Below are 15,857 nucleotides of genomic sequence, written 5' to 3' on the forward strand. Positions count from 1 at the left end.
CCTTGAGTTATTGGGATTTATTCACCATAACCATATTACGGTTGGATAAACTCTATTCAGTTACATATATATATATATATATATATAAATTAGGTCTCCCCTCCTCCCCATGCAATACACAAAATGTTCTTATACCAAGAAAGTTAATTACTGCCAAAAGCCCTGTATAACCTTTTTCTCAAAAAAGCCTCAAGGCCATATGTCACGATTTTAGTAGGGGAAATGGATATTTATCTCGTCTCAAAAGATAACTCGTAATAGGGTTATAGGCAGGGTTCACATAAATTTCCCTATTTTCATTTCTGGGCGATTAAAGGGAAACATTTTGTGCCAAATGTTAAATGCCCTAAATAAACATATAATTGTTGATTTTCTATTGAAGTTTAACAAGGATAGAGATTTCAAATGAATCTACAACTTTCAATTTGGCACTTCAAGTAGTGACGATGTGTTGGATCATAAAACATCTCAAACTTCTGTTTGGTGAGCTTTATCGTTTAGGTTCGGTATGTTCCCTTCCCATAACTCCATTAGCTCCTTCCTAATGTAAGAGACCACAACAATTGGTCCCAGTGTGGAAGGCACCTACATTCACCAAAATAGCATAAAGGTTAAGAGGTAGAGAGGTGCAATGATTCTTCCTTGACATAAAACTACTGCACCTATTGCACAGGGCAGGGCCCGTTTAATTGTGATGCAGCCATGCTGCTTCAAGATATTTTCATGAAAAAGATGCATAAAGCGAGTATAACCAGCTTTCTCCCTGAAATTAATCCAATCCAAAGCATTTTTTTCTCCACTCTTGGGGGGAGTAGGCGGTGGGTGGATTTTACAGAGTTTTAACACCAAAAAACCAATCCTTAGTGCCATCCAATCGGAGATAATAAATTACATTGACTTGGACAACTTGAACAATCAAAGCTCACACCGCAAAAGAAGCTTGTGAATGGTGACTGAGCTTTGTACTTATAATTTATTAATCTTATATGGAGTCATGTATGCAATAAACAGCTACCAAGAACAGAGAAAAATGAATTTGCATTCAAATTTCATCAGTGCACAAATATTAGCAGAAGATACCATCAAACTTGACAAAGATAGCAACATAAAAATTTAAAAGAGAGAAAGTACCAGATAAAGAAGTGCAGGTTGAGGTGAGTGCGTCAAAATACCGGCAGATAAAGCAGTTACCAGTCCAATGGCATACCCAGCAAGGGCATACCATATGTATTTGTGCCCCTTAGCAGAATGTATGTCTAAGAGATTCACTGAATCCCTGCTCTTTCGATGATCAAAGCAGAGGACTAAAGCCAAAAGCATGGAAGGAATAGCCTGCAATAACAACATGAACAAAAGTTTTCTTTTAAGATTTTCTTAGATATAGCAGAAGACGCAATTAGCTCAAAAAAGGCAATAACATTCTGAAATTCTCAAAAGAAAAGTGAAGCAAAATATGTAAAAGAGCATTTCTTTCTTGGCATAAGCATTTTGATACAGTATATCTCAGAGATACTAGATAGTGACGCATCTGAGAGACAAAAACTGAAACATCTAAAAGATGTTATATATTGAGCAATCCCGTGCTCTCTGAAAGACAATAACTCCATTGAAAGTAAAACTTTTGTCAAAATGTTCATTATATTCATTCCATATGATAACTTCAGTACTCAAGGAAAATTTAGAAAACATATTCTCAGTCGGGCCTTAATGTCACTCTTGAGGATAGCTCTACCTTAGGGGTAGCAATTGGTCAGCTTTTGTTGGCAATATGACCACCCATCACAACCAGAACAGACAGGTTTTATGGCGCTTGATAGCATTCAAGAAAAGATTGATAAAACCCAAGCAGGTGCAGGATCATTTTGGGAATAGGGATGACAATTTTGCTAGCCTCGCCAGGGCCCTGCCCTGCCCTGCCCTAATGGGGAAGGTTTCCCACACACTGTTAAAGGTATGGGGGTAGGCATGGGGCTTTTTATTAAAACCTGACCCAAGTATAATATATACATAAATACATATACATGTGCATGCATGTGTTTACTTTTTTAGTGTTCTCTACCATGCCTCTCTTTTTCAGCGCCTCCTCCACAAGTTCACCCTTCTCAATGCACAAATCACCATATTCAAAATCCCAACCCTAGTCCTCGCAATGGTGGCAATGGGAGACCTCTTGACGCACATGGTAGTGATGATGGCATTGCAGGTCAAGATGGGGGGTGAGCATTGGAGAAGACCAGGTGGCAATCCAATGGCAGAGGTGGCATCAAGGTCGTTGACTCTAATGAGGGACTGGACATGGTTGTGGAGGTTAAGGCAGCCTTAGCCCACGAGTGCCCTGAAGTCAAGTCACTGCAGAGGGCGTGAAGAGAGGTTCCAGTTTTTTATCTTGGGGTTCTGTTTGGTTTCTGCATTTATGAGTAATTGTAGCCTTTGATCTTGGGGTTGAAGATTATAGAGAGATTTTGATAAGTTATTTTGGATAAAAAAAAAAAAACATTAACATGAACATTTAGATGGATGCTTGTGCATAATTGGATCAGTGGCTGAGTGGGAAGTAGAAGGGGAGGGATGGTGGGGTAGGACAGGATGAGTTTCCATATACATAAATAGGGTGGGGACAGGCAAGAAGTGGGGATGGGGTGAGGGTAGGTTTAGGTGAGGCAGGGATGGGGAATGGGTTCGCCATACCAAATCCAAACTGTTGCCATCCTCTATTTTGGAGTAGAGGAGTCGGGTAACAAAACCCAGCCAGATAAGGGTGCATATTAAGTAAAATAGCCTAGTGAATATCATATTTAAAAGAGTGCCCAGTACTAGTTAGGAAATCCACAACTATCTATGGGCTGTGCTCTGCAAAAAGGATCCTTAAACTGCCAATGGAAAACCATTTTTCGTTTTGCTTTGTCCCTCCTTGGAATCAGCAAAATATGCTAATTGTTCGTTGCAGCCTCTTCCCATGAAAGGATAAAATTAACCATCAACTCATTTGAGGATTCTCAATCACCATCAAGTGACATTGAAGTCATTTGATGATTCTCCCAGCTATAATATGTGACTTTGCCAGAGCTTTTTTTTTTTTTTTTGAGAATAATGCAACTTTATTGAAAAAGCGTAAGGCGCTCCTACGTATACAGGCAGTATACAATAGAGCTCTTATTAACTCAAAAACAGCAAAACGATCTGTCAAACCCTCTGGCCAGAAAGCACCCACAACACCCAACAGTCACGTGAAACCCAAATCCCAAAAAACAGTTAAAGTTCCCGTCAAACACCCAAACCTCCCCCGAAAGCACCCCAACCCAAGAAACCCCCCAAAACCCACAAGAAACCCAAACAACCCTCCCAAAAAAACACCCACAAACCCCAAACCCCCACGTGAGGTAGATCTAACTCTCAAGCTTCAGAAGCTCCCTCGGCCACGGATGCCGAAACGGCGCGTGGTGGCCACCCGCAGCTGTGCCAACAGAGGGGTAGAGCCAGAACACGACGGAGAGTCCCCCGGTGAGGCACGTGCACGAGGAAGAGGTCCCAAACACTGTAGATCTACATCCCAAGATGCAAAAAAAACCAATCAGCCACGCACACCAACGCGGCGGCCATCCACAGAATCGACGTCGTCGGTTAAGACCGGAACAAGCCGGCAAAACCTCGAGCGGGCACATGTGCACAGAAGATGGCTGAACCAGAGTAGATCTACTCCCAAGATGCAGAGAAACCCAACACTAAAAGACCCAAAAGAAGAAGAAAAACCACTAGAGGACCTAGACTGGATGGGAACCTCCCTCCTCACTAGACGTTGCAAGTCTTGACCACATTTTTCACATGCAAAAGTATAAAGAACACAATAAAAAAGAAGTTATTTCCTCATAAGTAGTAAGCATGACTCACGGACGTCATTGATTGTTGTATTACATCCAACTTCTTTCTCATTTTCATTTGACTAGCACAAGACAGCTTGGCATTTGTCCCGAAAAGGTTAAGCTTTTGAGATTTAGAACAACTTCCATGAGCTAAGCACAAGCTGTTTGCCAGTCAAGTGAACTCAATCCATGACTCTGACCATAGACGAGCTCGAGGCTAGCACAAAAGGGATGCACATATCATGCTCTACTGGTGAAGAGGTTAATTGCATGTTACACATTATAGGATGAAAAATTGCCAGGTGAGTGGGTTAAACAATTCAAACCATGACATTATGGAAAAACAGTTGTCCACCTGTAAAGAAAATCACAAATCCACATACAAGATAATTAATATCTAATTGGGTCTCAAAACTTAACAAATTTTATGAGTTTGTCTATGTATCCAAATCCAATGCCAACAAAGCTGATTGCATTAACTAGGGTCAGAATTGGAGAGTGAAAGGATAAGGATATGAGAATATGTGGTTAATTTTTTTTTTTTTTTATAAGTAATAAACCAATCTTATTAAAAGTGTAAGGCGCCCCTAAGTACACCGGGAGTATACAAAAGGAAACACCTCATTAGAAAGAGAAAAACGAACAAGAAAATCATCATGACTAATCGAAAGAGGGGACACAAAGACCGCAGTCCAAAGGTACAAAAAATTATGGAATAAAGAGGATAGAATAGCCTCCAAGGACCTCTCCAAATCCTCAAAGATCCTATTGTTTCTCTCCCTCCAAAGAGTCCAAAATAGGCAAGTGAGCACCATTTTCTACACCGCAGCACTCCTCAGCCTTCTAGAGAACCACCAACAAGCAAATAAGTCAATAACCCGTCTAGGCATAACTCAAGACATCCCAAAATGGTTAAAGAGAACACTCAACAAAGCAAAAGCCACATCATAATGTAGAAGAAGAGAATATGTGGTTAAATTCGAAGGTTTTTGTGAAACGGGTAAAACAATGGTGGGTGCCATATAGTTTTCATGGCTCCCTACGTTTCGTCTTGGTGCGTAAACTGAGAGCCTTGAAAATCAATGTGTAAAAATGGAATGAACAGGTGTTTGACAATGTTGAGAAGCAAAAAAATGTTCTTCTGGACGAACTATAGATTCTTGAGGAAAGACTGTTATCTGATGCAGAAAAGATGAGAAAGGATGCGATTACTAGGAAGCTAGAGAGGTTTACTCTTTTGAAAGAAGTAAGCTGGAGACAGAAATTGAGGACTCTTTGGTTGTGGGAGAGGACCAAGTATACAAAATCTTTACACCTTGTGGCTAATTCAAATAGAATAACACTATGGAATGCTAGTTGTTAATGGTTCTATTTCTTAGAAATTAGTGAGCACATTTCGCAGTGTTACACCTGGTTGTATTCAAAACAATTTAGTTAGCGGCCTAAATTGGACGGTCTTTCTTTTGATGCTATCAGTACGGAGGAGGCTATGTGGATGGAACATATCACGAATAGAGATAAGGCCCCGAGCCCTGATGGTTTTTCTTTGGCCTTCTTTCAATCTTGTTGGGAGATCCTTAAAGAACATATCACGAATGTTTTTCATGAGTTTCATGCTAGAGGGAAGTTTGAGAGGAGTCTCAATGTTACTTTTATCTCCCTTATACACAAGAAGGCTAGGGTGGTGCATATCAAATAATTTTGCCCCATCAATCTAGTAGGGGGTGTCGATAAAATTCTTTCTAAAATCCTAGCTAATAGGCTGAAAGTGGTGTTGGATAAGGTAGGGTTCATTTGGTATAACTTTTTAAAGGGTGATTCTTGCTTTTCGGTTGTGATGTGATATAAAGGTGAAAGTAATTTTGAGTGTTTTGTGTGTTTAGTGTGTTGAGTTGTTTGTTAATGCTTTTGCTTTTTTGCTAAAAATCAAAAAGTTGTCCTAAAAAGTGTTGCCAAACGAGCCCGTAATCTCTAGATCTCAGAATGCTTATATTAGGTGAGAGATAGATTCTAGATTCAATCATAATTGCAAATGAATGCTTGGACAACAAAATTAGATCAGAGGATCCAAGTGTTCAACAAATTAGACCTTGAGAAGGCGTATAATCATGTTAACTGGGGCACTTTGCTATATCCATATGTGGTTTTGGGGAGAAATGCGATTGGATTGCTCATTGTATTTCTAAGGTACGTTTCACTGTTTTGATTAATGGAACTCCCTCCAACTTCTTTAGTAGCTCTTGTAGCTTAAGGAAGTGGATCCTTTATCCCTTTTGCTTTTGTTATTTATTTATTTATTATTATTATTATCATTATTATTATTATTATTATTTTTTGATAAGTAATTGTAATTTTATTAAAAACAGCGTAAGGCGCCCCTAGTACACACGGAGTATACAAGAAGCAACAGCCTCACAACCGACCCGACAAGGAACAAACCACAAAAACCACCCAACCCTAATCCCCTAAGCCCCTAAATCTCACAATCTTCAATCATATCCCATCGCCTATGTTCCTCATCAAGGGCAGAGAGGAAAGCCAAAGATCTATCCCCCTTATCCCCGAAATACATAGAGCATGCCATAGACAACTCCATAGGAGTTAAAGGCTGGAGTTGTTTTCCTTGACCCATCACCGGCTTTGTCTTCCTTCCTTGACACTTGTCCTGAAATAACGGCTTGGAGGTGGGATCATCCAGGGAGGAGGGAGGAAGAATCCTCCCTACCGGCGAGCCCATCTCAATGGAAACTTGTGGACCCACGGCAGAATTCTCTGACCCACTCCCTAAGTCCTCAAGAACAGAATGTTTCCGACCAGCCTCTGAGGAAGCCAAAGAAGAACCCGGGAGAGGGAAATGAGAAGAATCGGTGACAAGAACGGGATCCGGCACCGAAACCAAGTCCGACCCCATGTTCGAACCCTGACAAATCCTCCGACCGGCATTCCTACGCCTAGAGGGATATTTCGCGTCACCGTAGTTGATGGAACTCTGCAAATTAAGAAGTTCCCTTTTTCCTTTAGACTTCTAGCGCGCAAAAACCTGGAACTCCTCTTCCAAGGCGTCCCGAACAGCCAAAGCCCCCTCCCCAAAATCCCCATCCAACGCCCAATCTAAAGGCAAAACTTCCGAATAATCATCTTCATCTCCCTCCCATACTACAATCTCCCCATTATGATCCACTCCAACTGGCCAATTCCGAGTTTGGGAGCAACCACTCGCAGGAGAATAAGGAACTACCACCCCGTCATAGTTAACCTCCTGAGGCACCACCGTTGAGACTGAAATCGGGGGAAGATTAAGAAACCCCTTCCTAAAAAGGCCCTGACTCACTGACGTCGTTGCCTTCTTTATAGCAGGATTTTTAACCGCCTTCTCCGCTGGCGGCACTTGACCTGAGGCCCTCTTATCAACGAAACCGACTGACATCTTCATAGCTTGCAAAGAGTCAGAAAGAAGCCCCTCATCCCACTTTACAGAATGCCTTTCCCTCAATATTTTCGCCCTTCTGTAGTAGCACTGGAATGGCTTAGAGGCCATCACAGGGAGGGGAGAACGCAGCTTCTCTCCTAAAAGAGTTGCACCAGCGAGAGACGGAGCGGCAAAAGAGTGATTAGGAAACTGAATCTTCCCCAAAGGCCTAGACTTGAATGAATTAGAAGTAGAACCCACCGGAAAACCCAACTCCGGCGCCGGAGCAGGAGGGAAACCGAACCAAATAGTGGCTGGAAACACCCTCGAACTAGAAACCTCCGAATACACCTGGGATCTGCTCGTCTCACCCCCGAAAAGAATCACCGATCTAGAATCTGTCCCTGTAACAGTCGCCGATAAGGACTCCGGCCTAGGATCAGCCGAAGACGCTGGACTCACGCCCACTTTCTCTCCCACCGTTGACACCTCCACACCCCCAGGAAGATTCCGATACAGATCCAACCCAGAGGACTTCTCAGTTAACGTCTCCGGCGAGGTTGTCGGCGAGCAGGAGACATTAGGTTTCCGCTTGATTCGGGTCACTCGAAAACCCACAGGTTTTCGAAAATTCCCTGACCCGGTAAAACGGCTCAGAACTCTCCCCACAGCCCGGCCCAAAGCCAAATAAAAACCGGACCCCCACTTTCGCCACGTCCGCAATTTCGAAGATTCAAATTTCAAATGAGAACCCTTACCCTGCGGAGCTGCTGTTTGGTCTTTACCCGACAAAACAAATCGGTGGGCCTCCAAAGAGAAGCAATCCACCGCCAATCTCGGAATCTCCTCTGCATGCCGCACCGCCGGAGAAAAATCGAATTCGCAAGGAGACGCCCACGAATCCCTTAACCCGGACTGACCATCACCCACTAAAGGCATCTTCTTTGCAACGGAGGATGAATCTGCCCTCACAACCTCCACAAAAGAATGCCCCGTCCACTTTGGAGCCAAGCCCATAGTCGGTTGATCTTCCTCCAAAGCCTTCTTCTCCGGTGTAGTAGAAGAGTCGAGTCTGCCACTCACCGAACCTGAGACAGAAGCGACAACCTTTCTCAACTCCTCTGAAAATTTAATCCATCCCCACCCTCCACGGCCCTCGGGGATGACAATGGATCCTTTCCGACCGCCCAACCCGAACATAGTCGCCTCTAAATAGCGCCCAGCTTTATTCCCATCTCTCCTAGCAATTAAAACCTTCGAACCTTCTCTAAATGACTTCACAAAAACTTGCTCTGCCTGGATACCCAACAGCATTTCCAAAGTCGACGCAAGCCAATCGGCGCTCTGGACATTCAACAAGATCACACCCAGAAAATTTTTCCTCTTCTCCTCCACCCTCAGCGTCGACGCCCCATCCAAAACCGAAAAGGAGAAAGCCTTCGACTCCACCAAAAAAGCCTTATCCATCATCGACACCCCCTCAATTCCCTCATTCTTATTAATTACTGATCCAAGATACCATATCTCTTCACAATCAAGTTTTATTAACCCTCCATCCCTATAATTTTAGTCACAATTAATCTAGATATCATTAAAAGCGTAAGACGCCTCTGTGTACACAAGAAGTATACAGCCACCTAGATAGTAGAGGCAAAAAGAACAAGAAAATTATGATAACTAACCATTAAAGGAGAAATATAAGCAGCTATCCAAATATACAAAGTGTTGAAAAATAAAGACTTCATCTCTTCCAAAGTACTCTCGCGGTCTTCAAAACACCTATCATTCATTTCCCTCCATAGATACCACAAAAAGGCACGAAGACACCATCTTCCACGCAGCAACACTCAGATTGCTGCCTGCAGTTCACCAACAAGCAAACAAATCAACTACTTGTCTAGGCATAACCCAAGACAACCCGAATCGATTGAAGAATACATTCAAAATGGTACAAGCAACCTCACAATGAAAAAGAAGATGGTCAACGGATTCTCCATTCCTTTTGCACATATAACACCAATCAACCACAATGATGTGATGCTTCCGAAGATTGTCCACGGTAAAGATATTTCCTAGGGCCACCAACCACACAAAAAAGACAACCCTCAACGGAACCTTAGTCCTCCAAACACTCTTCCAAGGAAAACAAAAACCATCATGACAACCCATGACATTGTAGAAAGATTTAACACCAAACAACCCTCTTTTAGAAGGGACCCACCACAACTTGTCTTTCCATTCCTGTCTCACTCTTACCAAATACAACATCCTAAAAAACAAGACAAAAGCATCCACCTCCCAATCCTGAGCCGCTCTAGCAAAGCTCACGTTCCACTAAATGGCACCTCCAGAAAAATCTATGTAAGCCTCAACATGAGCATCCTTTGCACGAGCAATACCAAATAAAACTGGATAGCATCCTTTAAGGGCCCTGTCCCCAGACCAAAGATCATGCCAAAATCTAACCTTAGAGCCATCTCCCACTTCAAATTTGGTGTGACTACAAAATTTTCCCCAACCCCTCAGAATATTTTTCCATAAACACACCCCATACGCCCCCACAGGCTCACTAGAAAACACCCTACCCATGAACTTCCATATATTGTCTGCCAATATGGACAGGGGTTTGTTATCAAGTTTTTCAGTGGAATCCAGGAATAATGGCGAGCTCCCAGTGTCCCATTTATTATTTGCAGATGATACATTAACTCTTTGCGAGGCAAACCTGAAAAAATCTCTGTAATTTGCGTTGTCTTTTCTTATGCTTTGAAGCTGTCTTGGGACTGAAAATTAACTTGGCTAAATCATAGTTAGTTCCCGTTGGCATCGTGGATGATGTTAGGGAATTGGCTAGTATCTTGGGTTGTAGGGTGTCTTCTCTTCCCATGAAGTACCTAGGTCTTCCGTTGGGGGCTCCATTTATGGCCAAATCGATTTGGGACGATATTATTAAAAAGATGAAATGTCGCCTAGCTAGTTGAAAGAGGTTGTATTTGTCTAAGGGTGGTAGGGTTACTTTGATTAAAAGTTCTCTTTCTAACTTGCCTACTTATTTGTTATCCCTCCTCCCCATCGCTATTGGAGTTTCAAACTGTATTGAGAAACTTTAGCGGGATTTCTTGTAAGGCTGAATTGGAGAGGAGCTTAAATTTCATCAAGTCAATTGGCCCAAGATTTGTACCCCGATTTTCTCATGTGGTTTGGGGGTTCCAAATTGAGCTCTCTTGGGGAAAAGGTCATGGCGCTATGCCACAAAGAGGGAGGCTCTGTGGAGATCAATGGTGGAAGGTAAATATGATAGCTTGTGGGGCGGGTAAAGCTCCAATGCGGCTGTCAGGTCTTATGGGGTTGGGATGTGGGAAAACATTAGGAGGGGATGGGGGCAGTTTACCAAATTTGTGAGGTTTGAGGTGGGAGATTGGTCTAGGATGCGGTTTTGGCACGATGTGTGGTGGGAAGATCAAACTTTAAAGGAAGCTTTCCCGATGTTTTCTATTGCTCACCATAAGGATGCTTTGGTGGCGGATCATGTACAGCTTTCTAACGACTCTCTACAGTGGGATGTCCCCTTTATCAAAGCAACGACTAATTGTGAGGTAGAGTTGGTCACTTCATTTTTTAATCTTTCGTATTCTCTCAAGTTGAGTTGAGGTGGCAAGGATAGAATGTGTTGAATCCCTTTCAAAAGACGGAGGTTCGAGGTCATATCGTTTTATAAGGTGCTTAGCTCTCTCATTGGCTTTCCCTTTCCATGGGAGAGCATTTGGAGAAATAAGGCCCCTATGAGAGTGACGTCCTTTGTTTAGACCATTAAATTAGGGAAGATATTGACTTTGGATAACCTGAGGAAGAGGCATATCTTTGTGATGGACTGGTGTTGGATGTGCAAGAAGAAAAGAGAATCCATGATCGCCTTCTGCTCCATTGCGAGGTGGCAAAGTCTTGTGGCTTTCGGTCTTTCGTCTTTTTGGGATAGATGGTGAAGTTGTTGACTAGTTAGAGAAATTAGTTTGGAAGCCATTGTTATATAAGCCTGGAGGATGGTTCCCTTCTGCTTAATGTGGTGTATTTGACAGGACCGCAAGCCTAGAACTTTGAAGATTGTGAGAGCTTAGTGGTAGAGTTAAAAGCTTTCATGTTCAAATCCCTCTATGTTTGGGTGTCTACCCACAATAGTCTTCTATTTCTAATTTCCTTGAGTTTTTGGATTTGTGTCCTTCTCCCTAGTTGGGTGTCTCTCATGTATACTACATGTATACTTAGGTTGCCTTGTGCTTAATGTGGTGTATTTGGTGGGAACGCAATTCGCGGAACTTTGGAGATTGTGAGAGCTTAGTGGTAGAGTTAAACGTTTTCAAGTTCAAATCCCTCTATGTTTGGGCGGCTACTCACAAGTCTTATATTTTCTAATTTAATAGAGTTATTGGATCTGTGTTCTTCTCCCTAGTTGGGTGTCCCTTATGTATAACTTGGGATGCACCCTCTGCACTATATAATAAGATTGAATTATTTATTAAAAAAGAAAAGAAAAGAATAAGGAAATTCTAAACAATAACTCGAATGATGAAATTCTAAACAATAACTCAATATAGTGGCATATCCATGAGTAGACACAAATAAGTGACCAAAGAGACGAGCCTAAACCCTACTTATCCAACAAAAAAAAAAAAAAACCAACCTGATCATAGAGTAGAAAGTGTAATGCACAATAATTTGGTACACACAACCAGGAAATCATGGAAAAATAAAGCCATGCAAAATATATCAATGCCTGAAGCAGTTTATAAACAGGCAAGGTCACTCAATAATTTTTAACATTGGAACACAAACTTTCAATCTACCAAAAGAGCATGATAAACACATTGTTGGATCTAATGAAATCATTGCATTAAAAAAAAATAAAGAAATTAAAAATATTAAAACTTAAGGATATGCCCTAATGTGTACTTCCCTAATAGAATAACAGGTGGTGAACATACTGTGATGACTGGGAGAACAAAAATCAATTGCATCAAGATACTGACTGAAATGTGATAGTGATCAAATACTTCCAAATTTGGTAAAAATTACAGTATTCCACTAAAGAGAAACGGATGTCGTACCATGTCGCCTAGACCCAGCATCATGAAGTCTCTAGCATTTTCTCCAGGAACCACTCCGCCCAACAAATTCCTAGGGAAAACAATCTTCACGGGCAACTCCAGCTTCTTCGTTATCAATTGCAACCCCGGAAGATTCAAACTATTAGCAACTGTGTGAACAGGATTCGAGGCTTGTTGTGTGGCCACTGATACCATGACATTCGCCCCAAAAAACCTCTCAGAGAAGAAAACCCAGAATATGTCATATACGAACAGACAAACAAGGAGCATTGCACATATTTTGATGTTTGGCAAACGCACATGGCTCACAAATGCAATACATATGGAGATGCCCAACAAATTGTTTAATATCCAATGGCCAGAAACAAGCCAAGCTGCAACAATACCAGAGCAGGCCAACAATAATAACCCTTGAATTCGCGTGAACGACTTTGAGCAGCACCGTGACACAAATGGGTCAGTCAAACCAAACTGTGACTTCATATAGGCAACATAAGGAGACAGACAGAAGAAAAGGGAGGAAACGGAGGCAATGGCTGTAAATGCAGTAAGGAGTTGTGAGACAGACGAGAACAGGTAGAACATCAAAAGCAAACTGCAAGAGCTCATAATTGGGATCATTAGTGCTTGTGACCTATCTAATGTAATGGATGCTTCAGAAAAGTCACGGTTTCGCTCCATTTCCTTCCCATAATTTAGAGCCCGAAATGCAGATCCAAATGTCACAGCCACTGCTGTCACAATGAGCGTAATGGGTGCTGGCTCCAGCAAATATGAAAGCTTCCACAGGGGCTCCATAACTTACTAGTTCCTTCCAATTTATTATCTTAAACTTTTCTGTCTTGCATAAATAAACATCAATAGAGGAAATAAACAATTACAACATCTGCAACCAAAGTAGCATTGACTCTCTGATAAACACTTGACCAAAGAAATCCATGCAAACTGCAAAACAATCATTTTAACGGAAGATGAAGAGTGCATGAAAATAGTATAACTGGATATATTAGATGCTATATCAACTAAAAAGTAAGCAGGCCCTAACTCATAGATTAATACTCTGATGGTTGCTGACAAACTGCAGGAAATGAAAGAGACATAAGACTTCAAACATCATGGGTCTACTGGGTTACATTACAACCAGTAGTTATGGAAAACAGACAAACTTTAGAAGAATTGGAGAAGCAAATGCAGTGAGAATTCCATTTGGGCATTTCCTATTATTTCATCTTTGAGATGAAACGAGAATACGAAAAATGTGAAACACAACACTTGGCACTTGCACAGAGGGGGTTGTGCGTCAGAGCATTTCACGTGAACATGTTTTCCCAAACATATTTCCCGAATTTCCTTTTACATGTTCTTTCTTTTCTTCGTTTCAGAAGCAGAAAGCCAATTCACTAAAAGCACCCAAACATGTATCTTTTGGATCCCAAAGAAAATCAAAATCACATGCATACGTTAAGCATGGAATAAGTAAATCTTTAATGCTTTTTTTATTTCAGCAGCCCAACAACTCAAAACCTCAAGCAATAAGAAATCCTACTAGTCTAAAACTAAATTAAGCCTAAAATTTCTACCTTCCATTTTTTCAAAAATAACAGAAATTTTTATACAAAGTTTCAAATCTGAATTCTTTCCCAACGAAATTTCAATAATTCTTAAACCAAACACACACAAAAGAGTGAAATTTTCTCATTTTTTTCCTTTTCCTTTGTTCTCCCAGCAACTAAACAAAGGAATAAGACCCAAAATAAACTTCTCATTTCACTCCCTTTCCCCATAACAAACAGAGTAAATCCCCCAAAACATAAAAACATCTAGGACTTGCGAAATAGACAAACAAAATTGAAGTATGTGTGTGGGTACATGCATACAGATGAAAGAACACATAAATAGATACATACATACGTATATATAGCTTACGATCTGAAGAAGGAAGGTGTCGGAGTTAAGAAATCAGGGGTTTCGGAGTTGATTACTGGGAAGGATTATGGGAAGACTAACCTTGGACTTTTTGAAGAGCTTGAAAAACCAATCTGCTGCCGCCGCTGCTTGCTCTCTCTCTCTCTCTCTGCCTGTCTGATCAACTCGGCCTCTCTTCTTTTTTCGGGCCAGTATATAATTTTTGGACACAAATTTCCGTAAAAAAGTAATACAAACTAACTTATAAAACCGACGTCCGTCTTTGAGCTATTAAAAAAAATGATAAAAATTTCATACAAATTAATTTGTAAGAAATTTCATACGATCTACGTAGAAGAGTGAAATATGTTTTCTAAATAAGTGAGAATCACATTTCTTTTTATTAATATTATTAAAAAAGCATATGAGAAACACATGCTATTAAAACATATGTTTCTCACATGTGAAAAGACACTTGTCAATCTTATATGTGGGTTGTATAAAATTTCCTACAAATCGATTTGTAGGAAATTTTTGTCTTTAAAAAAATATGTGAGAAGTAAATGCAAGTAAAAAATTAAGTGTTTGTTGCACATGTAAATGACACATGTCACTATTACAAGTTGATTTATAAGAAATTTTCTACAAACTAAGACATGTTCTTTAAGACTTTAAGTTATTCAAAAAATATGTGAGAAGCAAATGCAATTAAAAAAATAAGTGTTTCTCACATGTAAATGGGTACATGTCATTATGACAAGTTGATTTGTAGGAAATTTTCTAAAAACCAGTTTTTAAGAAAATTTTGTCCATAATTTTTTGCTAATTTTCTATAGGATAGAAATTTCCTACGAACTGAGTTGTAGGAGTTCCTATAACCATGCATTTAAAATGTAACATTTGTCCTTTAAGCACGTGCTTTTAAAAGCATGTAATCAAGTCGAATTGAGTCGAGTTTGATAATTTCAAGACTGACTCGTTTAAGAGGCCCTCCAAACGAGTCAAGCTCAACCTCAAGCTCAAGCTGGGCTTAGAAATCCTTGTTCAAACTCGGCTCGCTAGATAAATACCCTCGCTAGAGCTCGAGCTTGCTAAGTAAACCATGCAATTAAAAAAGACCAACATACACATAAATGAAAGAAGTACAAGTGAACTAACTAAGAGATAAAATTTACATAAATAACTAAAATACATTACAAATGATAACTTAAAACAATGTAATCTCAACTATAAAGTGTTGCACTTCCCACGTGATGTTGACACTTTTGCTGGACAAAATTCATGCAAAACCAAGTAACAATTACAAGAATAAGCTGTAAATTGCAATTTAGTGCATCACACAATAGTGACTTTTTGCAGCAGTTAGTTTGAAAATGTAGAGATAAGAAAGACAAAATTATAAATTGTAATGTCATCTTCAAGAGCAACTATTAACTAGCAAGCTATTATGCAATAACTCAATTTGCATCACTCAAAATTGGACTAGGAATAAGCTGTAAATTGCAATTTAGTGCATCACACAACAATGACTTTCTATAGCAGTTAGTTTGAAAATGCAAAGATAAAAAAGACAAAATTCTA

General features: G+C 40.5%; 1 protein-coding gene across 2 annotated transcripts; it reads right to left on the minus strand.

The window, feature by feature from the left end:
- Positions 1–275: 275 nt before the first annotated feature.
- On the minus strand, positions 276–14,534 carry LOC133861707 (signal peptide peptidase-like 1). 2 transcript variants are annotated; one of them, XM_062297502.1, is made up of 4 exons: positions 14,379–14,534; positions 12,372–13,316; positions 1,132–1,332; positions 276–585 (listed from the first exon to the last, which is right to left on the minus strand). In XM_062297502.1, exons 2-4 carry the CDS (start codon positions 13,167–13,169, stop codon positions 469–471), a joined length of 1,116 nt encoding a protein of 371 aa, XP_062153486.1. In that variant the 5' UTR covers positions 13,170–13,316; positions 14,379–14,534; the 3' UTR covers positions 276–468. The 2 variants fall into 2 exon arrangements, with proteins under 2 accessions (XP_062153486.1, XP_062153487.1); XM_062297503.1 differs by having other exon boundaries at positions 12,372–13,208; positions 14,379–14,496.
- Positions 14,535–15,857: the final 1,323 nt, after the last annotated feature.

Source organism: Alnus glutinosa, chromosome 2, assembly GCF_958979055.1.
Source record: "Alnus glutinosa chromosome 2, dhAlnGlut1.1, whole genome shotgun sequence".
Classification (NCBI taxonomy): domain Eukaryota; kingdom Viridiplantae; phylum Streptophyta; class Magnoliopsida; order Fagales; family Betulaceae; genus Alnus; species Alnus glutinosa.